Genomic DNA, 26,764 nt, shown 5'->3' with positions numbered 1-26,764 from the left:
AAAACCTTGTGAAAGAACATGTTATATTTAGATGATGGGAGTACATGAAGCCTGTTCTGCTGGTTCTTGCAGACTAACAGTAGGAGCTACTTTGCTCAAGTTCGGTTGAGGAGGAGAGACAGTGACGCGCTGTGGGGCGGGGTCAGCTACTGAAGGTTCTCTCTGGTTCAACCAGGAAACCCTTACATGGCTTGCATTTCTCTAATGACGTCAGAAGAGAAGGAAAAAAAGCGAAGTGATTTTCTACACTCATTTCCGGACAAACGGAGCAGGAGAAAAAGAGAGAGGATGGTCTTTTATGATACTATGGTGACCTGTAGACACACTGGGGACAGATATTGATGTTTAAAAGACATGAAAAAGTGCATTTTGCATAATAGGTGACCTTTAAAGAAATACAAGAAAATATTGATTTAGATATCGGTGGACTAAAAGCACGCTGGGATCAGCTGGAAGAAAACCTTCAATCAAGCAACTCAAGCACCCCTAAAAAGTTTGATTCTGATGTGTCGTTTGTCATTATGGGGTTACCATATGACGAAGATTTAGCTGGAAAATTAAAAGAGCTTTTGGAGGTGGGTTGTGCTTGTGAACAGTTTTTCGACACCGGTCGCAGTGCAGCGATTGCGAGCCAGAGGCCCAGGCCCAGTAGCTAGGGAAAAGATGGCCGTGCTGCATGGGAAAGCTGCAGCCCAACCCGTAAGCACAAGTGATTCTTCTTGTTTGTCTTTAGTTCACTGAAACATAAATGGATGAAATTAACCCAGATATTATTTCACTGAATGAAATAATCTGGTGGCTATTATTGGTTTTGAAATAACAGAAATAGACATATAAGAGCTCCAAGGGGCTCAGGAGGAGTTGGAGTTCTGATTGCATTGTTCAGCTGAAATTTGCCAGTACCTAAAATGAAAAAGTTTTTTTTAAATTAAAATTTTTTTTATTTGAAAGAGCCTGTCAAAACATTCCTAGGCATTCCTCGGCCAACACAGATGTACTGAAAAACTTTGGGTAAATGAATAAAACATTTTTTAAATAATATTTAGTTTTGTGTTTTTGCATTTGCACCATTTTCTAGACATATCAGCGACGTGTGAGAGCAGGTGTGTCTGTGAGGTTTATTCTTATTTTAAATGACTCCTTTTCCAAAAGGCGACGCCAACTCTTCAGGCCATCAGTAAGCCATTCACCTGTTGCCATAAAGGGAGGCTGCGGGGATTGAAAAAGGCAGCACTGCTTTACAATTCATACCTTTTATTGTGTGTCATTTAGTCTCTTTTGAAAGACCTGAGAGTCTGCCAGAAAAAAAGTAAGAAAGGATTTTTTTTTCTTTATTTCTAGTGAGAGTTCACATGATTTCCATTTACATTAAACTGACATTTGAAAAAGGTCATGAGGCATTCACTGATGTTTCTTTAAACAGATCTTTTTTTGCGAGCTGTAAAAGTGACACCTGTGAGAAGCAATCTCCTTTTTTTCCATTTTTAGTTAGCTTCAAAAATATTGTGGCTTTTGGATGAGACCGACCAAACTGAACATCTCGGAACTTAACATGCTGCTATTTTTTATAATTTTTTTTAACACTAACACCCATTTGTATTAGTGTAATAGCTACTATCTCTTCATTTCATTGTTAAAATATCGCTAAAAGTGGAGAGAGAATGGCTAGTATGGGCAGGTCATAGTTAGATGTATTTGACATTCGTTATGTTCTCACAGGCATTGGTTTGTTTGTTTGTTTTTGTGCGTTTGTTTGTTTGTTGGTTGGTTTGTTTGTCGGTTTGTCAGTTGGTTGGTTTGTCTGTTTGTTGGTTGGTTGGTTGGTTTGGTTGGTTGGTTTGTTGGTTTGTTGGTTTGTTTGTTGGTTTGTTGGTTTGTTGGTTTGTTTGTTGGTTTGTTGGTTGGTTGGTTTGTTTGTTTGTTTGTTTGTTTGTTGGTTGGGTGGTTGGTTTGTTGGTTGGTTTGTTGGTTGGTTGGTTGGTTTGTTTGTTTGTTGGTTTGTTGGTTCGTTGGTTTGTTGGTTGATTTGTTGGTTTGTTGGTTCCCCACCCCCCCAACCGGTCACGGCAGATTGCCGCCCACCCAGAGCCTGGTTCTACTCCAGGTTTCTTCCTGCTAAACAGGGAGTTTTTCCTGGCCACAGCGCACTTGTTGGGATCTCTCTTGTTGGGTCTCTAAACTATGGTGTACGGTCTAAGACCTGCTCTATATATAAAGCGTCTCGAGATAACTTCTGTTATGATTTGACGCTTTTTAAAAATAAATTGAATTGAATTGAATTGGTTTGTTGGTTTGTTGGTTTGTTAGTTGGTTGGTTTGTTTGTTGGTTGGTTTGTCCGTTTGGACGATAACTCCAAAAGTCTGTGATGGATTTAAATGAAATTAGATCCATTAGATTTTGGTGGCGATCATGATCTGACTTCAGGAATTTTTTTGAATAACTCCGCTCAGCCTGTGCATCAACATCACAGGCCACCACAGGGGGACAGCGACATACTGTACATGAAACCTGCCTTGGCGGAGGTCTGCTCTCTCCGAGTGCGCTTCTAGTTGCTTTATCATCCTTATTAGTTCTGAGTGACATTTCAGGCTCATTTACCATACAGTTTCTCTGACATACTTCATGTAATACTATGCCCTGCCAATATTAGCATCCTCAGACCCATTAAAACTATTGGTACATGTGAAATAGTGTTGTAGCAACAATGCAAGATCAGTTATTGGGACTGGCTGTAAAATTTTAAAGAGCTATGATGCTCAAAAATTATCTGGCCCATTTTACCTGACTCCACCCTACAGTTTGAACATCCAGATCTGCATTATAGTTTTGTGATTTTCTCCTGTTGATTGTCCCCAGAAGGATCTACAAGAGGAAGAGATTGTAATACATTTTTCAGTTACCTACTTAAGTTTATTCTCTTGACACGGATGCTATTTATTCATGTGGCGATTTAAATAGTGGTATTGCTGATAAAGAGGATTGTATTGGGGATTTAGACAATATTCCACCTAGAGTTGCTATAGATCTGAGTAGTAATGCCCATGGTGAATCATTTCTTGACTTTCTTAGGGATTCTAAATGCTGTGTTTTAAATGGCAGAAATAATCCCAAAAATTATGATTTTACATCTCTATCAGTAAGAGGAAAAACTGTGGTTGACTACATAATAACACCTCATGACATCTTGTGATGATTTTAAAGTAATTACCTCAACGGATCTTATGAATAGTAATGATGCAGCCTATATTGATCTCACTGGAGAAAGATGTCACTTACCTGATAATTCCTTATTGATGGTAAAATTTAAGGTTTGGGTTCAAATAATTGAGGAAAACATATCAGTTGTTCAAACAAGAAGAACTTTTCTTGAGAATTTTCTATCCTCTAATATGTGTGCTCTGCTTTGTTGGAATTTATTAGACAACTTGAAATTTGTAAAAGTACACAGAGTAGTGTTGATGGATGGTATAATCAGTTGTGTGATATGTTCATTTTAGAAATGGATAAATGTCAACCCATAAAATCTAATCAAAACGAGGCTCAGAAAAGAAGGAGTTCCAAGCCTTATTGGAAGTTCCACTTTAAAAAGCTGTGGAATGAAGGAAAATGGCTGAAAGGGAACATCTCAGATGTAATGACCCTGTGAGTAGACAACAGCTGAGGGATAGATAAGGGCAAGCTCAATTTATATTTAATAGAAATTTACATTTAAATTTTTGAGAAGACAATCTTTAAAATTTGGTTACTTACAAACCAATAATCCACAACAATTTTGGAAGGAAATCAATAAACTGGGACCCAGGAGACAGCAGAAAATACCTATGGAAGTTGTTCTTAGTAATGATACTATTGAAAGTAGGAAAGAGTTTGTACTCAAAAAATGGGAGCAAGATCTTGCTGATTTATTTTCAGGAAATCATATTCCATCTATTTTTGATGATATCATTTTTAAAGAAGCATGTGATTTAAAAGTTGGAGTTCGAGAGAAATATGAACCAAGACGGTTATTCATCAAATGTATTTTGGAATTATCATATTACTTTAGGTGTGGAGGAAATCCCAAACAAAGTATTAAAGTCACCACCACTTCTAAAAGTGCTTTTTGTTTTTTAAAATGTTCCTTAAAATACAGTATTATTCCTTCTGCATGATATAAATCTATTATCAAACCCATTCCAAAATCATAGAAGACTGATCCAAGAATACCTCTTAATTACAGGGAATCAGCATTCTTATAGTGTAGAAATTGTATTCTAGTATTTGAATGTTAGGCTGACCAAATACCTGGAAACTGTGAAATATTTCGTTGATGAGCAGAATGTGTTTAAGAAAAATCGAGCCTGCATTGATCATATTCACTCAATTTCAACTATTGTTAGAGCAAGAATTGCGGAAAATAAATCTACTTTTGTATGTTTTGTTGATTTTATAAAGGCTTTTGATTGGATTCAGAGAGATTTACTTGCTTTAAAACTTTTAAAAGCAGGGGTAGATGGCAGATTTTATAAAGTGTTCAAATCATTGTACAGTTGTTCTGTTGCTTCGTTAGAAGTAAATCATTTACAAACTGATTGCTTTAGTACTCCCTTTGGTGTTAAACATGGTGATGTTCTTTCTCCTATACCCTGTTCACAGTTTATGTAAATGACTTGGCATTTGAAATTAAGGAATCTAACTTAGGTATACATTTGAATGATTTAATTCTGGTCATTTTGTTGTACGCAGATGATATTGCTCTACTGGCTGAATCTGAGGACAATTTACAAAATATGTTGAATTTGTTAAAGACCTGGTGTTAAAGATGGAGGTTGTCAATAAACCAAGGTAATACACAGATAGTTCAATTCAGGAAAAAAGTTATTAACAGAAGTAAGAAAAAGTGTACACTGTACACAGTAACACTGGAATATGCACCTGAATACAAATATTTGGGATTTACACTTGATTAATTTATGACCTATGAAGTTGGAATTAAAATCTTGACAGGTTCAGCTGGGATAGCATTAGGGTCTGTTGTTAACAAGTTCAAAATTTGTAAAGATCTTGGGTATTTTACTTACTTTATGATGCATGTGTCTCCCCCATATTAAATTATGCTTCAGGCATATGGGGCTTCAAATATTGTAAAATAGCAGACTCTATACAGAACAGAGCTGCACGCTGTGTTTTAGGTGTTTCATAAGTTTGCTCCTACTTTGGCTTTTCGGGGTGATCTGGGATGGATTTCTGGTTCAATAATCTGAAAATTTTAAATGATAAGATTGTGGAATCTTTTGCTTAATATGTCAGAATACAGGATCAATAAGAAGGTTTTTCTTTTGAGTACATCACATAATGCTCCATGGACTACAGAACTTAAAGCTAATTTTGAGGAAGCTGAATTACAATACATGTATAGTAATAATTTATCATGTAGCATGAACACAATTAGAAAAAAGTTACTTGCTAGATTTTAAGAAAAATGGTTGAAAAATATATTGTTAAAACCCAAATTACGAACATAAATTATATTCAAATCAAGCACACATTTGTAATGCTTATAAGTCGGCTACTTTTGTTTCTCAAGCTTGGAAAAATGTCAGGATGATTTATTTGTTCAGTATTATTTGTAATTTATACTGCTACTCTGGTTTCTGCCTTTGTCTTTTTTTCTTTTCTAAATGGTGAAATAAACATCAGAGATGCTTTGCTACAAGCAGAAACTGCAGGAGCAACTTAGGACATGGTGTTGCACGTTCCTCCCCTAAATATTGGTGGCAAGGTGGTCAGAGCATTCACATTGATGGGAACCCTTCTGCATCTTCAGCAGGTATCTCAGGGTCACAAGCGTTTCGCCCCTTAGCCTGTACGCTTCACCAGAGTGGGGCAGTGGAGACTACATTAGCCTTCACCTGCAGAAGGGTTCCAAATGCGGGCTCTTGTCAACCACAGCCACCTTGAGCTACTCTCGGCTACCATGGCTATTTCCCCAGTGGCTTTCTTCAGTTGTTAAGGTTCTAAACCAATCCTCTGTAAGAAGTAGCGCACTGATGTTGCTGGGAAACCGCGGCAGCCAATTTCAATGGGGAATAAGGCTGCATACCAACCTTTGACTAGCGCCTCATCAATCAAATCCTGGTACTTGGCCTTCTTCAGTTGGTAAGAAATGGGTAGCCTGTCCTCCCAGGGCACTGTGAGTTTGGCTACCAAGATGGTTTTTGTGCTCCTTGATAAAAGAATCATGTCCGGTCGGAGTGAGGTTACCGCCACCTCTTCTGGGAAGACGAGCCTCTTCTTGAGATCCACTGGTATCTCCCAGTCAGAAGCTCGATGCAAAATGGAGGGCGGGTTCTTGGCAGTCGTTCTTGTCTTGGTAACCTTATTTCCTTCTCTTTGGAAACCGATGAATCCGGGCGGTGGTGGTGCCTGGTGTGTGTTGGCTTTAACCCTCTGTAGGTCTGTCCATTTGGCAATTTCTGTAAGGACCTTATCGTGCCTCCACCTGTAACGGCCTTCACCCAGAGCTTTGGGACATCCAGTCAAGATGTGATTCAGGGTACAGAGGGTTTGCTCCACACTGTTTGCAGGATGGGTCCTCTTCTTTGCCCCAGATCTTTAGGTTGTTTGGGGTTGGCAGGAGATTGGCCACAGCCCGCAGGAGGAAGGACAACTTGCCCTGGTCGGTACCCCAGAGTTCCTTCCAGGACAGCGAACGCTCGAGTGCCTGGAGTGCGTCCACCGTCCTTGGGAGGCGAGCCCTACCGCTTTAACGCGGCGGTCTTCTTCTGCTGCCTCTCGGACTCTCTGCACCACAAGTCCTCTCCTGCCTTTGGCATTGGCCTTACTCCATGTCTTGGCGTTGTAGTTTCCAAGTCCTAACCTTCCTTGACAAACCACCCCAACGATTTCCTGATGTTTCCAGTATGCTTCAGCTTCCTTTACCACTTCCTGAGGTTTCCACTTCCTGCCACACTTGAGGGTCTTGTTAGCGTGTCTGACTTTCTCATCCTCAGACAGTAGCAGTGTGCTGACTGCTCTTGCCTTGGTGGCTTTGAATTCTTCCACCACTGATGAGACTGGTAAGCGGAGCTTGGAGGTCTTGCTGTACAGGTTGACCGAGCTGAAAGTCGGGGGAACACCCAATAATGATGTCTTGTACGCCCGTTTGGGCTGGGCATATTATTTATGCATGTCACCATAATAATAAAATCAAATTAAAACACAGGCAGGGCCGGCTCTAGCCCTTTTGGTGCCCTAGGCAAAATTCGGCTTTTTCATAAATAATTGTATTTATTATAATATAAATAAACAATTGGTCCCTGATATTGTTGGCTTAAGGTGTTTAGTCAGTTTCATGACAATTTACACTTTTATTAACAAATAAGTGTGGCAGTGCAGATGAAAAAGTGTGCAAAAGAGAGTTACAGGGGTGAAAAGTGTCTTTCTTTCTTTCTTTCTTCATTTGTTACCTCAATGCAGAAAATGAGGAAAGGTGCCCATCAGCATTTTTTTTTTTCTTTTATAATTTTTTTTTTTAGATCCCCAGAAGGTGGCGCCCTAGGCAACCACCTATGTATGGTGTTTTTTTTTTTCACCTTTATTTATTCAGGAGAGGTTCACTGAGAGCAATGCTCTCTTTTTCAGGAACACAATGATCACATTCACACAGTTAAACATTCACAACTGGAAGCTGCCCAGTACAACCACAGTCTGATCTGCTGGCCAATGAGCACCTCCACTGGAGCGGTTGGGGTAAACGGCCTTGCTCAAGGGCACCTTAGTGGTGGTAATGAGGGAGGAGCAAGTACTGCTTTTTCACTTTCCCCTCGCAGATTTATCCTGCCGGTCCGGGGGATTGAACCGGTAACCGGAAGGAAAAGCATCCTCACGAGGGTGCATTTCTGCTCCGTGTGCACAAATGCAGTCCCGCGAGTGCGGGGCTGTAATGAGCACTCGCTCGACCCTCTCTACGCGCTCGCAACTGCTCAACTCGATTGTCAAGTTGACTTTTGGGACTTTAGAGGCAGGAATGGAATAGACAGTGGCTGATGTGTCTGCTCCTTTGATTGGTCACTTTCAACACCTACAGTCTCTGACGGCGAAGGCAGAACATGAATAATTCATGAACACGTGACACCTTTGTCCAATCATAGAGCACTGAACACGTGACCATCCACTCCTCCAATGAAATGCCAACAACAACAATAATAGTTAATTAAAGCTGCAAGCAGCGATGAACGGGCCCTCGCCCCTCCTTGCGCATCGGGGATGCTGGCGGGACACGGACCGACGCAGCCGGGCACGGTGAAACCGAAACTCTGAAGAGCGCCATGACGCCTGATACAAAGCTCTACGACAAGCGGTTCATGAGTTATGAAAGGGGGCGGGGATAATGTGTAGGGGGCAGGGATAACCATCCCCAATGAAACAGGAACTCTCTGCTGAGTGATATGACACTTCCCACAAGACTTTACTACAAACGGTTCATGAGTTATGAAAGGGGGCGTGGCTAACGTCTTGGGGCGGGGCTATGAGTATATTTTCTCATGTACATGTCCTCAAGACTGTACCACCATCATGCCTGAGAAATTTGGGTTAAAGCCTATAAAACGCTAAAAATGACATGAAATCCAATATGGCCGACTTCTGGGTGGGCGGAGCTAATGAAACCCAATGAGGAATATGTTTCAAATGATGAGTGGGATATGCATACCAAATTTCATGAATATCGGATCAACTTTAGATTTCAACGCGTTAGGGGGCGCTATGGAGCCCGCTGGCGACGCCCGTTCCCAATCACTACAGAACATTGCAATTTTCGCCACTCCCGACGCATGTTCCAATTTTGGTGAGTTTTTGGGGATGGGAAAGGCCTCAAAAACGCGATCTCGCAGCAGAAAAATAATAATACTGACAAAAACAATCGGTTCCTTGCACTTCGTGCCAGGACACCGTTGGGGTCCTGGCACTTTCGTGCTCGGGCCCTAATAAATATTACCAACTTAATAGACACTCTCTGCTGAGTGATATTGTACCTCCCACAAGAGTCTAGGACAAATGGTTCATGAGTTATGAAAGGGGCGGGACTAATGAGTAGGGGGCGGGGATAACCTTCACCAATGAAACAGGAACTCTCTGCTGAGTCATATGACACCTCCCACAAGACTCTTCGACAAACGGTTCATGAGTTATGAAAGGGGGCGTGGCTAACATCTTGGGGCGGGGCTATGAGTCTATTTTTGCATGTAAATGTCCTCAGGACTGGACCCTTATCATGCCTGAGAAATTTGGGGCAGATCGGACTATGTACAGTGGAGTTACAACAACTTCCTGTTTCATGGCAAATGGCTCAAAATGGCCGCCACGCCACAGTTAGATCGTTCAGTGAAAACTCACCATTTGAATAACTTTTCATCCTTGAGGTCTTAAGATGGTCTTGACCAAACTTCAAGTCAATCTGATTAAATCTACAGGAGGAGTGCGTTAAATTGCACGGCCTATGAAACGCTAAAAATGGGCGAAAATCGCATATTAAATTAAAAATGGCTGACTTACTGTTGAGTTTTGGGCACACCTCCCAGAGGCTTTTTTTGTGCGTCTCCACATGTTACATCTGTCTGCCAAATTTCATACATGTAGGTGAAACCGGAGCGAGGGGCAGAATTTTTCCAATTTTCTAGGGGGTGCTAGCGAGCCATTTTGCAACACCCAAGCCCGAAAACCTTAAAATATCACATTTTTCACCGCGCCTGATAAGTGTGCCAAGTTTAACAACTTTTTGAGCATGTTAAGGTCGTCAAAAAGGCGATTCATTTGAGAGAAAAAGAAAAAGAAAAAAAAGAATAGTTCCTACAGTTTCTATAGGGCCTTCACTGGCCCGACATTGTCGGTGCTCGGGCCCTAATAAACACTACAGTTTCAATAGGGCCTTCGCTGGCCTGACGTTGTTGGTGCTCGGGCCCTAATAAACACCCCCTGACTTTGACTCTCAGGTTTAGGAAAATGAAATCAACGAAAGTCAGCGTCGAGCTCGCGCTTGCTCGCTCAAAATAGACATGGACGAGCATCGCTCAAAACAGTGAGGCGACACACGTCAGCTAAACCCACAATATATAACCCAATATATATCACTATATTTCAGCTGCTTGGCAGTAATGGTAGCTGACCAGACAAAGGTCTCTCCATGAATCACTGCTGATCCTAGTGTTGGCTTTTCCTGCCTCAGCACAGGCTCAGGCAGCGGGGCTACTCAATGAGTTACGTTATCGCCTCCCGACCGCAGCCGGCAGCCGCAGGGAGACACTGGCACCCGGTCGGTAACGAGACGACAACATAACACGTGGAGGAGCCCCGTCCCTTCACAAGACACGGAAAACCTCTGTTGGTCTGGAGGACCTGCAGCAGTTATTTCTGCACAAACGTCCCCTGTACATTCACTAGATATTCTCAGAGCTAAACTAACTCTTCTGCAGTGTGGAGTGAGCGCGCGTTCACGTCTAGTAGAGGTGGAACGAGTACGCGAGAACGCGCGCTCTGTCTGAGTGAAGGTAAGCAGGCAGCGGAGACGAGGCTCCGGCCACACGCGAAAGTGCATGTGTGGCGACCCGCTACATTTATACGCTTAAAAAGTTACAAACAGTCCCTTTAAATTTATTAGATGTTATTTTTATGTTTGTTTTTAAAAAAAAAAATCTATCAAAGCAAAAGAGAAAAGAAAAGCAAGAAACCTTTGGAAAGCTCTCAAAAAGGGTATTCCTTTCTAACCCCCTTAAATGCATCAAAACATTGACTGTGATTTAATTTTATATATGAATAATAATTTATACTCAATTGCTTCCCAGATACAACATTGTGATATTTGGAGGAGTGGATGGTCACGTGTTCTGTGCTCTATGATTGGACAAAGGTGTCATGTGTTCATGAATTGTTCATGTTCTGCCTTCGCCCTCAGAGACTGTAGGTGTTGAAAGTGACCAATCAAAGGAGCGGACAAATCGGCCAATGTCTATTCCATCCTGCCTCCAAAGACTCAAAGTCAACTTTTTATGTTGAGCTGAGTGTGTAGAGGGTCGAGGACTGCATTTTCTGCACACGGAGCAGAAATGCTCCCTCACAAGGATGCTTTTCCGCTCGCAGATACTGTTTTGTGCGCGCGCGGGTTTTGATACTAATAAAAAGCCATACCTATGCCTTAAGCCTCATTCGTTTTTAAACCTACATTTTTGAACTACAAAACAATTAATACAAGTTTTTGTCCTTGGACTTCCACCCTTTTTCCATTTCAGACATGCTGGCTGACCCTCTGGGCTACCCCCTACAGGACCCTGACCTCCAGCTGCTCCCTTACAGCCAACAACAGTACAGCCCTGCCAACCTGCCCTTCTCCCTCTATGGCTCTCCGCCCTCCTCCACCTCCTCTCCCTCCTCCTCTTCTTCCTCTTCGCAACCCTGCCATCCTTCGTACCACTACAACCCTCATTGCCTGGAGGCCCCCTATGAGCCCAGCCCCGAGCCCCACTGTGGGGGCCTAGCTGAGGGGCTCGGAGCGGTAGGACTGCCCCTGGGGCGGAGGACACGGGTGGGGTCAGGAGTGAAGGGCAGAGGTCAGGAAGAGCTGTGTGTGGTGTGTGGAGATAAAGCGTCAGGGTATCACTACAACGCTCTGACCTGCGAGGGATGCAAAGGTAGTTCTCACTTTTTAATTTTGTTTTCTTTCCGCTAATGCTGTAGTTGTACAAGGTAATCTAGCAAGGTTTTGTTTCAATCTCACCAGGTCCTTCCTTCCCCTCCTTTGCTTGTAGGTTTCTTTAGGCGTAGTGTGACTAAAAAGGCTGTGTATCACTGTAAGAGTGGCGGTGGCTGTGAGATGGACATGTACATGAGGAGGAAGTGCCAAGACTGTCGGCTGAGGAAGTGCCGCGCTGTGGGAATGCTGGCTGAGTGTAAGCAACCTCTACTGTACTTTAACTCAATAAAAGAAAAGTATTGATGAGTAATCAATACCCCCTTAAACAATATGTATTTAACTGATTTGACTTGAGTCTGAAAATGCATATTTTTTCTCAGGCCTTCTGACGGAGGTGCAGTGCCAGTCCAAACGACTGAGGAAAGGAGGGAAAGGCAGAGGACAGGAGGAACAGGAGAACACAGACAGCAGGAGGGTCAGCTCTACCAGCAGGCTACCTGGACAGGTAAAGCAGGACTGACTCAGTCTGATTGGATGGTTGCCTGAGTGGATGGTGTTTTTTTTTTACCGTAGCTAGGGCAGTGTTGGTCTGTTGATTGAACCATTCTGGTCCAGACTGAAATATCTCAACAAGTTTGGGATGGATTGCCATGAAATTTTGCGCAGACTTTCATGGTCCCCACCACAGAAAAAGAATCCTAGTGACTTTGGTGATCCCCCTACTTTTCCTTTAGTACCACCATGAGGTTGAAATTTTAGGTTTTTAGTGAAATGTACTTTGTATGTGTCAGCATATTAGCATTCTCATTGTGAGCATATTGAAAGTATAGTATGGTATGTAATAGAAAATGTTAGTATTCCTCCTTGGGAGTCTTTGGTTCTGCTAGAGAACCATTGTCAAGTGAACCTTCGTCACCGGAGGAATAAGGGTTACCTGGGACCTCTAGAACTTGTAACTCAACCAATTTTTCTATTAACTTAGCTTTTATCTCTTTTTTAACACTATATCTTGACACTGCAATGTCAAAGTGTGCCGCAATGCTAAGCAAATCATCTTTACGACATGACTCCACTTTATCCAAATTAGGACCATCTACAAAATCCTGAAGATTAAATGCCATCTTTAAACAAATTGCAAACTACCACAGTGACTCATCATAATCAACTTGGTTGTCGAGTTGTTCAAGGGAAAATAGAGAAAGATCCCGGACGAGCCCCCACTTGTTACATCCACTAGGTGGAACAATAACTGAACAAACAATCAATGATTAGACAAAGTCAAAGTGAAGTGCAAAGTTAAAGGTGTTTATTAAAGATGACTAAAGGTTGACAAATGTGGTGGAGGTAGGGACAAAATGGTTGTGCCAAATAAACAAAATCAATAAATCAAAACCAGGCCTAACTAAGTGTCTGCCTTCTCTGGAAACAACACAAACAAAAGGCTGACTAAATTATCTAAAAAACAGCGGTGTACAAAACATACAGAGGGTGGCACCAACCAATAAACCAAGTGTTTCTAGACATGAACAAAACTACGTGAAAAGGTGTACAGGGTACCCCCAACTTACCTAGATCCTCTACCTCCTCACCACAAACTAGTGATGTTACATGCTGTGCCGAGGCTTCGGAGCGTGTGTCGAGTAATCCAGGAAGTTTTCCTCGATGGGCGTATCGAGGCTTGTATCGTTTTAGACCAATGACGTCATTGATGACGTCCGAAGCCTCGCTGCCCGGTCATACCACGTCACTGGTTCAGGAAGTGGTTCAGATCTTCACTGGTTGAATCAATAACACAGAACACTAATATTACCCCTCCTGCCATTATTATATTATATTACACTACACTACAATACAATTATTGACCAAAGGATTGGTTTACACACATAAGATACATTGCTCACAAAACAATTACAGTTTATTATACATGTATGTTATATACTCATAATATACTTACTAGAAAATAGACATTATATTATATAGATATAAATGGATTACATGGTAATATATATTTTTTTCATTGTTTATAGTCATTCCCAACAGCCTTTACTGGCTCTAAATACAGTACATCACAGATCTGTGCTCCCAGTACACACCAAAAACTGACAATAACCTGATATTTTCAGGTGGAATTTCATTCATTCATTCATTCATTCTCACTGTGCAATATAATTTTTCCACTTGTTTATTGTCAATACTGTATATACTGCTCCTATTTTTATACTTCCTTCTATTTAAATGGTTCATATTTTGAAACACTTTGTTTAGCTCTTTTTTTTACTGTGTTAGCTGATGCATCTTGTTTTTTGCACTATCCCATTTGCTGCTGTACACTACAAATTTCCCCACTGAGGGACTAATAAAAGGAATATCTTATCTTATCTTATCTTATCACATGGTTAAGATCATATCTGCCCGTTTTACACTCTTTGACCACCAGGTGGTTTCGTGTGCACATGAAGCCCTGAGAAATGAACCCTTTTCCGAACCAATTTGCTGGAAAGCTTCAAAGCTTCATGAAGCTTCATCTCGCCATCACTACCACAATCCTTATCTTTTAATTTCACCCCAAAATCAGATTTCTGCACAAGTCAAATGCTTCAGTAGAATGAGTCAGAGAGTGAGAGGCAGCCCGGAGTGTGCTTCTTTTGAACAGAGCCCACGACAGCGATTGGCTAGATGGCAGGAGAGTGAGCCAATCAGCAGTTGAAAAACTCTCCACAGGTGGACTCCAATCACCTCCATTATCACTTAGACCTGGCAGCACCTGCAAGACAAGGGGGAAGGGCAGAACAGGAGAAAAGAACAGAACAGGGGTCTTTCCCATTAGTGCTTTTATACGGCTTGACTCCTCGACTCCTCGGCTCCTCGACTCCTCGACTCGCGTCTTAGTCCCGCCCATGGGAGATGCAAGCGGAGGAGGCGAGGAAAAGACTCGAGGAGAGAGGAAACGAGTAAATATGTTTTTAGAGACATGAGACGTCGTTTCCTATGAAGCGTCATGTGAAGCCACGTCCGTTTCTGATGACAGCAGCAGCTGATCACAGCTGGATCAGCTGTCAGTTGGCTTCAACAGCTGTTTATGTCTGAACTGATCTAATAGTAATAAAGAAACAGAGTTATCAGAGCAGCAGTGTTTCCTCTCTGTAGCCTGTTACCTGTTTAACAAACACCTGCACATGAATAACAGCTGCAGTCTGTATTTCTACTGTGGACTGAGTCCTGCTTAGAGGACCAGGAACCATCTCTACTGGCACAATATCTTTATATTATTTATTCATTATTATCGTCTGTATTAATTTATATTCTGACAGTAGAAGTTATGTATTAGTGTGAATGTTTGAGGGAAAAGTGAAATGATATAACTCATATCAAACCCGACGCTCAGGAATTATCAGCTTCACATGTGACTGAATGGAAATGAGGATAAATGATGTAAAAGGTATAAAAGACAGACCCTCCTTCTCTCTCTGACTTTAACTGGATACTTAATAAAAGTGAATGAGTGAAATAACAGATCATCAAAAGAAAACTCTTTCTAATAAATGAAGAAAGTTATTTTAAGTCTGTTTGTTGTCAGCTTTTATAAACCCCTCTCAGTGTCAGACTCCTTCAGTGACGGTGTGTGAAGCAGAGATACTGCAGGTCCTTCTGCTGCTGGAACACTTCACCATCAACATGGTCCGTCTGCTGTTCACACCTACAATTAACACAGATTATAGCTAGATGGTGAATAAAAAGACAACTAAAATATAAAACTGTTAATCTGTGATCTGTCTTCACTCTGGTATGAAACTCTAGTGATGTTGATGTATCAGATCAGTCTGATCGGCGCAGCGTCCAATCAATAACTGATATCCAATAAGGGGGCGTGTCGGTCGGTGATAAACTTCCTTGCAGGAAACACTGGAGGATGCACTGGTGTATCCTCGCTCATAGCTCCTCCAGCAAGCCTCCTCGCTCCTCGATCCTCGCTCCTCGATGCGCATTTTATGAATTGGGACGTCCTTCAAGATGGAGGACTGAGATCGATTTCCGGGTCACAGCCGGAGGATCGAGGAGCGAGGAGTCGAGGAGGCGAAAAATGCTGAAATGAGAAGGACCTCAGGAGAAAGGCTCTGCAGGCCTGTCTGGCCCTGCAGGCACATAACATATGTCATAAAAAAATGTCATAAGCTGCATCTCATTTCATCATTTTTCGCCTCCTCGTCTCCTCGATCCTCCGGCTCAATTCTCATTTCCATTCAGTCACATGTGAAGCTGATAATTCCTGAGCGTCGGGTTTGATGAGTTACATCATTTAAATTTTCCCTGAAACATTCAGCCTAATACATAAATTCTACTGTCAGAATATAAATGAATACTGACGGTAATAATAAATAAATAATATAAAGTTATTGTGCCAGTAGAGATGGTTCCTGAGCCTCTAAGCTGGACTCAGTCCACAGTAGAAATACAGACTGCAGCTGTTATTCATGTGCAGGTGTTTGTTCAACAGGTAACAGGCTACAGAGAGGAAACACTGCTGCTCTGATAACTCTGTTTCTTTATTACTATTAGATCAGTTCAGACATAAACAGCTGTTGAAGCTGACTGACAGCTGATCCAGCTGTGATCAGCTGCTGCTGTCATCAGAAACAGACGTCGCTTCATGTGACGCTTCAGAGGAAAGGACGTCTCATGTCTCTAAAAACATATTTCCTCGTTTCCTCTCTCCTCGAGTCTTTTCCTCGCCTCCTCCGCTCGCATCTCCCGTGGGCGGGACTAAGACGCGAGGAGAGGAGTCAAGTCATATAAAAGAACAAATGGGAAAGACCCATAGTATAGTATGCCATAAAAATGCCATAGTATAATGTCTCATTAAAAAAGTATTTAAAGGTCTCATATTATGCTCATTTCCAGGTTCGTAGATGTAATTTAATGTCGTACTAGAACATGTTTACATGCTGCAATGTTCAAAAAACCCTTTATTCTTCTCATACCGTCAGCCTGAATATACCTGTTCAAAGCCTCTTTTGGAGAGACCCTGATTCACAGCCTGTCTCCTCCCACTCTGCTCTGATTGGTCAGCGTTTCTGTCAATCAAACGTCCTCAACACAGCGTCACTCTCTCCCCCTCCCCCTGAGCTCAGCTCTGCTCTCACAGAGAGAGAGAGAGAGAGCTACCTGTAGGTCTGACTGTAGCTCTGACTGCAGGGATAGAGAAGCAGCTAGGAAGAGTTTATAAACAACTATAAAGTTTATAAACCAGAAACTTCACCCAGCGCACGTTACCGGAGGAATCTGATCAGAAATCGGCGACAAATGATCAACAACAGCGGCCAAGGCTCCAGGTTTTCCTGACGGTTTTGCTCAGGTAAATTATGCTATTTATAGCTTTGTTAGTTAACTCAGTGTTTACGTTCTGCATAAACTCTGTAAACCATAAACATACACTCTGTTTTACATCTGTCTTTACAGATCCATCTGTGAGAAATGACCGACAGAATCATCCCAGAGGAGAGCAGATGGCTGTGAGCAGATAGCTCTGTTTACATGGAGATACAGAGCTAACCCGTTAGCATGTAGCTACATGCTAACGGGTTAGCTACATGCTACCGCTATGTGACTGTGTGTAAAGACAGCGAACATCAGGGTGGAAAATAGAAGATGTGAAACAGTAGTCAGTTCATTATTTCTGGTAAAAGACAGCTGATAAATGTAGTAAAGTAATCAGAGTAATGATGTATTATTTACTGTAGAAGCTGTCTCTGTGTTACCATGACTACAGGCCGGTTGACGTTACACTCACCGGAGCTCACCGGAGCTGAAGACTTTATCGTGTACCATGTCAACATAACTGCAGGTGGGATTAAAAATGCTGTGTATAATTAATATTGTCATCTGTCTACCTAAATAAAGTTTGACTGTGAAACAGAAATGTGTTGTGTTGCTTACAGTCACTATTTACTACCTGTACTCTTCTACATGCATGACATCAAATATATAATATATAAATATCACCTGTTTAAACAGTGTAATTACATAAAGCCTTTGTAAAAGAACATGTTATATTTAGATGATTGGAGTACATGAAGCCTGTTCTGCTGGTTTTTGCAGACTAACAGTAGGGAGCTACTTTGCTCATAGTTAGGTTGGGGAAACCCTTGTATGGCTTGCAATTCCCTAACGAGGTCACCAGTGTAAGGAAAAGCTGCGCAGCGTATTTCCACACCCATTTCCGGACAAACGGAGCAGGAGAAAAAGAGAGAGGATGGTCTTTTATGATACTATGGTGACCTGTAGACACACTGGGGACAGATATTGTTGTTTAAAAGACATGGAAAAGTGCATTTTGCATAAAAGGTGACCTTTAAAAGTATGGCATGTCAAAAAAAAGTCAGAATATGTACGTAATAAAAAATGTCATAGTATAGTACATCATAAAAACATATGATAATGATATAGTATGACATAAAAAAATCACATGTATGTATGTCAAAAAATGTCACAGTATAGTATTTCAAAAATGTCATAGTATATTATGTCGTAAAAAATGTCTTACTATAGTATGTCATAAAACAATGACATGTCATAATATAGTATGTCTTAAAAATGTCATGAAAAGGGTAATAGTATAGGATGTTATATAAAAGTAATTGTTTAGTATGTCATGAAAAATGTCATGATATAGTATGCCATAAAAAGTCAGGAATAACGTCATAAAAAAATGGTGTTGCCAAGTATGTCATAAAAAGTAATTGAACAGTGTCATAAAAAGTCATAGTATAATATGTCATAACATTTTTTGTAGTAAAGTATGTCATAAACTTGTCTTAGGCTATAGTATATCATCAAAAATGTCATAATATAGTATGTCATAAAAATGCCATTTAAAAGCTAATAGTATAGTGTGTTATAAAAAAAAGTAATTGTTTAGTATGTCATGAAAAAAGTCATGATATAGTACATGAAAACGCATACAAATATCTCATAGTAAAAAAGTCATAGTATTGTGTATGATAGGAAATATATGTCACAGTATAGTATGTGATAAAAAAAATCATAGTATAGCATGTGATAAAAAGTCATAGTATAATATATGATAAAAAATGTAATTTAGTATGTCACTAAAAAGTCACTGTAAAGTATGTCATAAAAAAGTCTTAGTATAAAAGTCATAGTATATTATGTCATAAAAAATTTAAAGTAGTGTAGTAAAGTAGTATAGTAAAAAGTAGTAATGTAGTACAGTAAAAAGGCAATAGTATAATATGTTATAAAAATTGTTTAGTATATCATGGAAAATGTCATGTTATGCAATAAAAAATCATAATGTCATAAAATATCATAGTATTGTATGTCATAAAAATGTGACTGTATAGTTTGTCAAAAAAAGTGACGTAAAGAAAGTCATAGTATTGTGTGTCATAAAAAAATACATATACAACATAGTATAGTATGTCAGAAAAATGACATTAAAAAGTCATAGAATTGTATGTCAGAAAAATGACATTAAAAAAGTCATCATAGTATTTTATAAAAAATGTCACAGTACAGTATGTCATAAAAAATGACGTAAATAAATCATAGTATTGTATGTCATAAAAAACAAAACAAAAAAGTCATAATATATGTGATAAAAAAGTCATAGTATAGTATGTCGTAAAAAGTCATAGTATAATATGTGATTAAAAAAAGTCATGGTATAGTTTACCAAAAGAAATGGTATAAAAAAGTTATAGAATAATATGTCCTAAAAAATGTCATCGTATACGATGACATTTTTAGTATACTATAGTATAGCATAAAAATGCTGTAATATAAAAAGTCATAGTATATTATTACATAGAAAATGTCTTACTATAGTATGTCATAAAAAAATAATAGTATAGTAAAATGCTAGTATAGTAGTACAGTAAAAAGGTAATATTATAGTAAAAAAAAAAGTAATTGTATGTATGTCATCAGAATCAGAATCAGAATCAGAATCGTGTTTATTGCCAGGTGTAAGAGGTATACACTAGGAATTTGCTTTGGTTTTGTCAGTGCAAGTAAACAGTATAATTACAAAAGAATAGATAAATACATTAGAATAAAATAAGAATAAGAAAATTGAAATTCTACCAATATACAATATACAAAATAAGCTATAACAAAAATAAACATGATATAAACAGATAGTGCAAATATTTTCGGTGTGCAAACAATCAGGTGGGGCATTAGTGTGTGTGTGTGTGTTTGAGAGAGAGGAAGTCGCAGGGGAGCGGAGGGGCTGTTGGAGAGCCCCACTGCCACGGGGAAAAAACTGTTTTTGTGGCGTGATGTTTTGGTCCTGATGGATCTTAACCTCCTGCCAGATGGCAGAGTCTGGAATAGATGGTGTCCTGGATGGGAGGGGTCGGCCACAATCTTTCCTGCCCTCCTCAAGGTCCTGGAGGTGTACAGCTCCTGGAGGGAGGGAAGGTTGCAGTTGATCGCCTTCTCTGCAGTCATGAAAAATTTCATGATATAGAATGCCATAAAAAATCATGTCATAAAATATAGTATGGTATGTCATAAAAAAGTAATTGTATAGTAAAAAAGTGACAGATGTCATAAAAAAAGACAAAAAAAGTCATAGTATAGTATGTCGTAAAGAGTCATAGTATAATATGTGATTAAAAAAGTCACAGATGTCCTATAAAAAGACAAAAAAGTTATAGTATCGTATGTCATAAAAAAGCCATTAAAAAGTCGTAGTATAGTATGTCATAAAAATGACATAGAAAAGTCATAGTATTGTGTGTCATAAAAAAGTCATCGAACAAGTCTCAGTATAGTAGCTGGTGATCATGTAGTTGGTTGTTGAATTGTTGGTTAACTGGTGAACATGTAGTTGATTGTTGAATGGTTGGTTAGCTGGTGATCAAGTAGTTGGTTGATTGAATGGTTGGTTAGCTGGTGATCATGTAGTTGGTTGTTAAATGGTTGGTTAGCTGGTGATCATGTAGTTGGGTGATTGAATGGTTGGTTTGCTGCTGATCATGTAGTTGGTTGTTCAATGGTTGGTTAGCTGGTGATCATGTAGTTGGGTGATTGAATGGTTGGTTAGCTGGTGATCATGTAGTTGGTGGTTGAATGGTTGGTTAGCTGGTGATCATGTAGTTGGTTGATTGAATGGTTGGTTAGCTGCTGATCATGTAGTTGGATGATTGAATGGTTGGTTAACTGGTGATCATGTAGTTGGGTGGTTAGCTGGTGGTCATGTAGTTGGTTGTTGAATGTTTCAGAACGTGGGTTAGGGGTTGATGGTTCAGTAGAAGGTATTTTGTTCAACAGGTTGTGTTGATTGGTTGGGTGCTTGGCTGGTTAGGTCACTAGGTGGTTTGTTGGATGATTACTCATTTTGTGTTTTTCTTTTGGTTAGTAAATTGGAAAAATGATTAGTTGTGTAGCTGGTTGTATAGTTAAACAAACCTGTATAAGACAACCCCTCAGGTGGTCAAATTCACACAAAAACATTTATCTTTCATCTCAATGCACTTTCTATCTTGTAGTTTTAACATGGGGAAGTGAATCATAATCCTGATACTGGTTTAACCTTGTGTTGTTAACTTCCATCTGCTCCAGGCTTTGTCTGTCAGTTTAACCCGAGACCAGAAGTACATTGTGGACAGGATGGTGGAGGCCCATCGACTGTACAGAGCACAGGACAGCAGCCACTCCAGGGTAGGTCACAGGGTGGAAACATCAGTTGCACTTCCAAAAACACAGTTTTTTATGTTGCCCTCAAGGTTCCTTATCTGTCTACTCAGTTGTTTGAGTGGCCGTGTACAGAAGAAGGGGAGGGCTTGTCTGATGTTGTATCACCCCACCTGCAACGACTGCTACAATTTGCCAGAACAGTACCTGGTAAGATAGACGGATATATGTGACCTTCACAATCTCATCAATATGCTTTCTGCTGTTTTCACAGTAGAAACAAAATATAGAATCTAATAATGGGAAATATTCTCAAATTATAAGGAAACTTAAAGATCAAAGAGAGGTGATTAAAATGGTTTAGTAGAACTTCATCAAATTCCATAATTTGATCAACATTTCACTCAAGAAATCCAGAAACAATCAAATAAACATCTACCATATATAAAAACAAATAATGATGTTCCCCTCACAGGTTTTGACCTCCTGGATTTTTCCAACCAGCACTCTCTCTTGTTTGTCTCTTCACTGGAGGTCATGTTCCTGTTCTCAGCTCAGCAGTTCTCCCACAACCCAACAGGCCCCAGTCCAGGTGAATACAACAACACAACACACACTTTTATGATTCATTGTAGCATTCAAGTCAGGGTGAAGCAAATTCAGTCAGATATTTAGTTCTAAAAAACACCTTTTTCACTATCATCAGCTCTGCAGATTTTTAGTATGTCAACACACAACTGGCTGAGAAATGTAGAGTCTAAGGAAAACATCCACAGTAGGACGCCGGTCAACTCAGGTGAATCCAGACATACCCTCACTCAGAAAAAAATATCTAAGATATTACAGGCTTGGAAAAAAAATAGTTCAAGGTATACCAAATGAAAATGAAAAATGTCCTATTTGCTGGTGTGAACAGGAGGCAGTGAGGATCTCCTCGGACCGGTGCTCAACTTCTTCCACAGCATGTCAATGCTAAGGGTGACGGAAGCTGAATACACCCTGCTCACTGCTACGGCTCTGCTCTGCTCAGGTCAGACTAGGAATCTGTACGTTTGGTCTGAAATAATCCAATTAGCTGTCAAGTCAACACAGTTTTATGCTCTATTCAACTGTAAATAATCATTATAAACCCATCTGGAGCTCTTCAACAGGTTGAGATAGTAACATGATGCCTCTGAATGATTCATTCTGTCTCAAAGGGTCTGACTCTAATGGCTCTTCAGCATTTTTAAAGTTTGACAACAACTTCACTCAAGCAACACATTTGACTTTTTCCATCCAGTAGCTGTTTGACAACTTTAAACCTGCAGTAGGCAGAATGTTTTTGCCATCATTGGACAAAAAATCCATGATAACCTTTCAGTTTGCCAGTGATTGACAGCTGCTCAGAGACGGCAAGGCACCAGCTCGGCTCTGATTGGTTATTTTCGTCCAGTCTGTGAAATCTTGCAGATGCCATTAGGAGCAGCGGAGTACACAGAGGCACATGATTTTTTTTCAGATTACCTGTCAGGATATATTAACCGTTTTATAAAAATAATTAGTTTTTTATCATATTTTCTACAATTCTACCCACTGCTGCTTAAATGCGTCAGTCCATGTTTGGATATAAACACAAAGAAACAGATCTTGTCTATGTTTCAGTGTTATGAACCGGCCTCTCTCTGTGTCCCTGTCCTGCAGACCGTGCGTCACTGCAGGCTGCCAGCTGTGTTGAGAAAATGCAAGAACTGATCCTGGACCTGCTGTCCAGGGTGTGTGGGGCCCAGGCTGGAGCTGCACGAGGGGGGCCGCAACGGTTTGGCCGCTTGCTGGGCAGACTGACGGAGCTACGAACCCTCCGTCACAATTACCTCCTTCTGACTAGACAGCAGCCCAGACACTGACAGAGAGGACACACCGGAAATGGTGAAAACTACCAATATCATCTCTGGGAAGTTTCATGTTTGAATTGAAGGACTGGGACTGAAATGTTGTGGACTGCTGTTTTTTGTTTGGACAAAAGATATACTGTAGGGAAAGATACAGGTCTTTTTATAACTGTTGTATACAAGTAACATGTACAATTACAGTACTCTTCACTATGCTCAGTGTTGTTAAAATAAAATACTGACTGTATTCTAGCTGCAGTTCATCGGTGGAAAAGATCATTTTCTGACTGAAATCAGGGACTAAATGGACATCACTTTCACCACGACTGTTATTATTATAGTATGTAACTGTAGTCAAGTATCCCAAAAGGTTTTTAATAGAGCATTTATTTCCCAAAATGTGGAAATACTGGTTCAGACAAAATATTTGTTGAGCAGGTAAAATATGCAGGTAGTACAAGCTTATAAAGGTTTATTTTTTCCATTTGATAAAATGGGGCTCTCGATAATAAATAGGATATTCTGGGGGTCAACAGAGAATGAAGGTGGTCGTGAGTAAAATCATCAACATCAAATGGTTTTTGCCCCATCTGTTAAAATGTTAGCTGCATGTTTTTCAAAATGTCTAGGTATCATTGGATAATTCATAATTCTTTTGTAATTTCAAAAATAAAAAAAGGAAATACCATGTAAAACTACCATTTTTTTTCTGGTTTAAAACGAAAACCAAAAAAACATGGTATTTCCATTTTTTCTTTTTTAAATTACAAAAGAATTACAGATTAACCAATGATACCCAGACTAATCTGCTGATTATTTTCTCCATTAATCAATTGATTGTTTGGTTTGTAAAAATTCTGAAAATAGTGAGAAATGCCATCCCAGTTACCCTGAGCCCAAAGTGACACCTTCAAAGTGCTTGTTTTGTCCAACAAACAGTCCAAACCTCTGAATTATTACAAATACATTAAAATTCTTAAAATAATTAAAAGGGGGAAAAAAATCAGCAAATCCTCACATTTGAGAGGCTGGAACCACGAAATGTTTTTACATAAACAATGACTGAAACAGTCAAAGTATTTGCCAATTAATTTGCTGTCAATTGACTAATTCATTTGTCAACTAATCATTTCAGCTCTACCCTGTATATACTGTTGGGTAGTTTAATTTATAACAAAACGTCTTGTTTTATAAATCTTATTCCTAAAGTAGCTAAAGCTGTCAAATAATTGTAGTGAAGTAAATAGTACAATATTTCCCTCTAAAATGAATTGAATTAGAAGTAGTCAAATTTTTACTTAAGTACAGTACATGAGAACATGTAGGCTACTTACATTTCACCACGGCATAACCTAAAATAATAAAGCTTTTAAAATTTGATTTTGACTCACAGTCTCCTGACAAGTATATACAATTAGCTAATCATTTTGTCTTTAGTTTAAAAAGTTTAACAAGTTGCAGACAGAATTAGTAATTAGTAATTACCAATTCAAATTAGTTTGAGAAAGTAACCCTGCCCAGGGGTCAACCACTACAAATAAACTCTCTACTTAGGCCTATTGCAAAGCACTGTCTCAGATAATGTCAAATAATATAGAAATGCATGTTTGCATAGAGCTTTGAGGGTGTCGGGTAGGGCACTGACCTTATGGTTCAATGTCCATAGATTGACAGTGTCTGGACCTGCTGTTTTACTGTTTTGCTCCATTGCTAGGAAGCATGTTTAGAAACAGCATTTTGAGAATAATTGACAAACATCAAAATTCAAAATAAAATGAAAAAATATCTCCTGCAGTTTCTTTACTTACAGTACATCTTGCCTGTCTTAGGTCCATAGTCGGACAAATGTTGTCTCTCCATAGACCTTACAATTGCTTTATGCAAATGTATTTATATATTTATTATTGGAAATCAATTAACAACACAAAACAATGACAGATATTGTCCAGAAACCCTCACAGGTACTGTAGCCCAACAGGCAACAACAGCTGTCAGTGTGTCAGTGTGCTGACTTGACTATGACTTGCCCCAAACTGCATGTGATTATCATAAAGTGGGCATGTCTGTAAAGTGGGAATTTTCAATCAAATATCTTGAGTTCAAAGGTCAAGGGACTCCTTTAAAAATGGCCATGCCAGTTTTTCCACACCATATTTAGTGTAAGTTTTGAGCGTTATTTAGCGTTAGTGTTTAGCGAGCACGCTACAACTTAATAATCACAAGTTGCGTTAATGCGTTAAAGAAATTAGTGCCGTTAAAACCAATTTGCGTTAACGCGTTATAATCATGTTAACTTGTTTTTGGTTTAAAACAAGAAAAACATAATTAGGGCCCGAGCACGAAAGTGCCAGGACCCAACGGTGTCCTGGCACGAAGTGCAAGGAACCTATTGTTTTTCTGGGGATTATTATTAGGGCCCGAGCACGAAAGTGCCAGGACCCAACGGTGTCCTGGCACGAAGTGCAAGGAACCTATTGTTTTTCTGGGGATTATTAGGGCCCGAGCACGAAAGTGCCAGGACCCAACGGTGTCCTGGCACGAAGTGCAAGGAACCTATTGTTTTTCTGGGGATTATTATTATTCTTTTTCCGCTGCAAGATCGCGTTTTTGACGACCTTAGCCATCCCCAAAACTCACGAAAAGTGGAGTATGCGTCAGAACTGGTGGGAAATTCAATGTTCTGGAGTGACTGGGCTCGGGTGTCTCCAGAGGGCTCCATAGCGCCCCCTAACGTACGCAGTTTTTCAGAGAAAGTTTCTTCGATCTTCACGAAATTCAAGTATGTCATTGCTCACGCCCTCATACCTGGATTAAATGATTTTGAGATTTCTTCGGCAAACAGGAAGTCAGCCATGTTGGACTTCCTGCGTGATTTTAGAATTTACGAACGCATATTTGAAGACTTTAGGATGCACAAAAATTTATGAAACTTTACACACACATCCAAACTAGTAATTACTTCATTTTAGTGGTGAAATTTTGCTTGGGCGTGGCATGTTGGCTCTCTAGCGCCCCCTTATGTCTTTCAGATTTTGAACATACCTTTAGGTACTCGAAAACTCATGAAATTTGGCAAGATGATAGACACCTGTGAACTTTATTTAAATATATAGCCATTAGGCTCAGTGTGTTTAGCCGGCTCTATAGCGCCCCCTAACGCGTTGAAATTTTAACTTCGTCAAAGTTGATCCGATAATCATGAAATTTGGTATGCATATCCCACTCATCATTTGAAACATATTCCTCATTGGGTTTCATTAGCTCCGCCCACCCGGAAGTCGGCCATATTGGATTTCATGTCACTTTTAGCATTTTATAGGCCGCGTACTTTAACGAACTCCTCCTACAGATTTAATCAGATCGATTTGAAATTTGGTCAGGACCATCTTAAGACCTTGAAGATGAAAAGTTATTAAAATCGTGAGTTTTCACTTAACGAGCGGAACGTGGCGTGGCGTCCATTTTGAGCCATTCGCCATGAAACAGGCAGTTATTGTAACTCAACTGTACATAGTCCGATCTGCCCCAAATCTCTCAGGTATGATGGTGGTCCAGTACTGATGACAT

At 40.0% G+C, this 26,764-nt stretch overlaps 1 protein-coding gene and 1 long non-coding RNA gene across 4 annotated transcripts in view; one reads left to right on the top strand and one right to left on the bottom strand.

Moving 5' to 3' along the window:
* Positions 1–23,449, top strand: part of nr1h5 (nuclear receptor subfamily 1, group H, member 5) — a 44,963-nt gene extending 21,514 nt beyond the window's left edge. For 2 of the 3 annotated variants that reach the window (XM_037773335.1, XM_037773334.1), the window contains exons 3-11: positions 11,266–11,664; positions 11,782–11,922; positions 12,047–12,171; positions 21,255–21,353; positions 21,440–21,536; positions 21,802–21,918; positions 22,033–22,122; positions 22,243–22,356; positions 23,010–23,449. In XM_037773335.1, coding sequence (XP_037629263.1) covers positions 11,266–11,664; positions 11,782–11,922; positions 12,047–12,171; positions 21,255–21,353; positions 21,440–21,536; positions 21,802–21,918; positions 22,033–22,122; positions 22,243–22,356; positions 23,010–23,212 — 1,385 coding nt within the window. In that variant the 3' untranslated portion in view covers positions 23,213–23,449. The remainder of the gene's footprint in view (positions 1–11,265; positions 11,665–11,781; positions 11,923–12,046; positions 12,172–21,254; positions 21,354–21,439; positions 21,537–21,801; positions 21,919–22,032; positions 22,123–22,242; positions 22,357–23,009) is intronic. The other variant, XM_037773336.1, reaches the window with a different exon arrangement.
* Positions 20–18,011, bottom strand: LOC119490124. Its single transcript, XR_005207335.1, has 3 exons — positions 17,876–18,011; positions 2,510–2,513; positions 20–243 (listed from the first exon to the last, which is right to left on the bottom strand). It is a non-coding gene; the product is annotated as an uncharacterized LOC119490124 (long non-coding RNA).
* Positions 23,450–26,764: the final 3,315 nt, after the last annotated feature.

This window comes from Sebastes umbrosus, chromosome 6, assembly GCF_015220745.1.
Source record: "Sebastes umbrosus isolate fSebUmb1 chromosome 6, fSebUmb1.pri, whole genome shotgun sequence".
In the NCBI taxonomy this organism is placed as follows: Eukaryota; Metazoa; Chordata; class Actinopteri; order Perciformes; family Sebastidae; genus Sebastes; species Sebastes umbrosus.
This window is presented reverse-complemented; position numbering and strand designations above follow the sequence as displayed.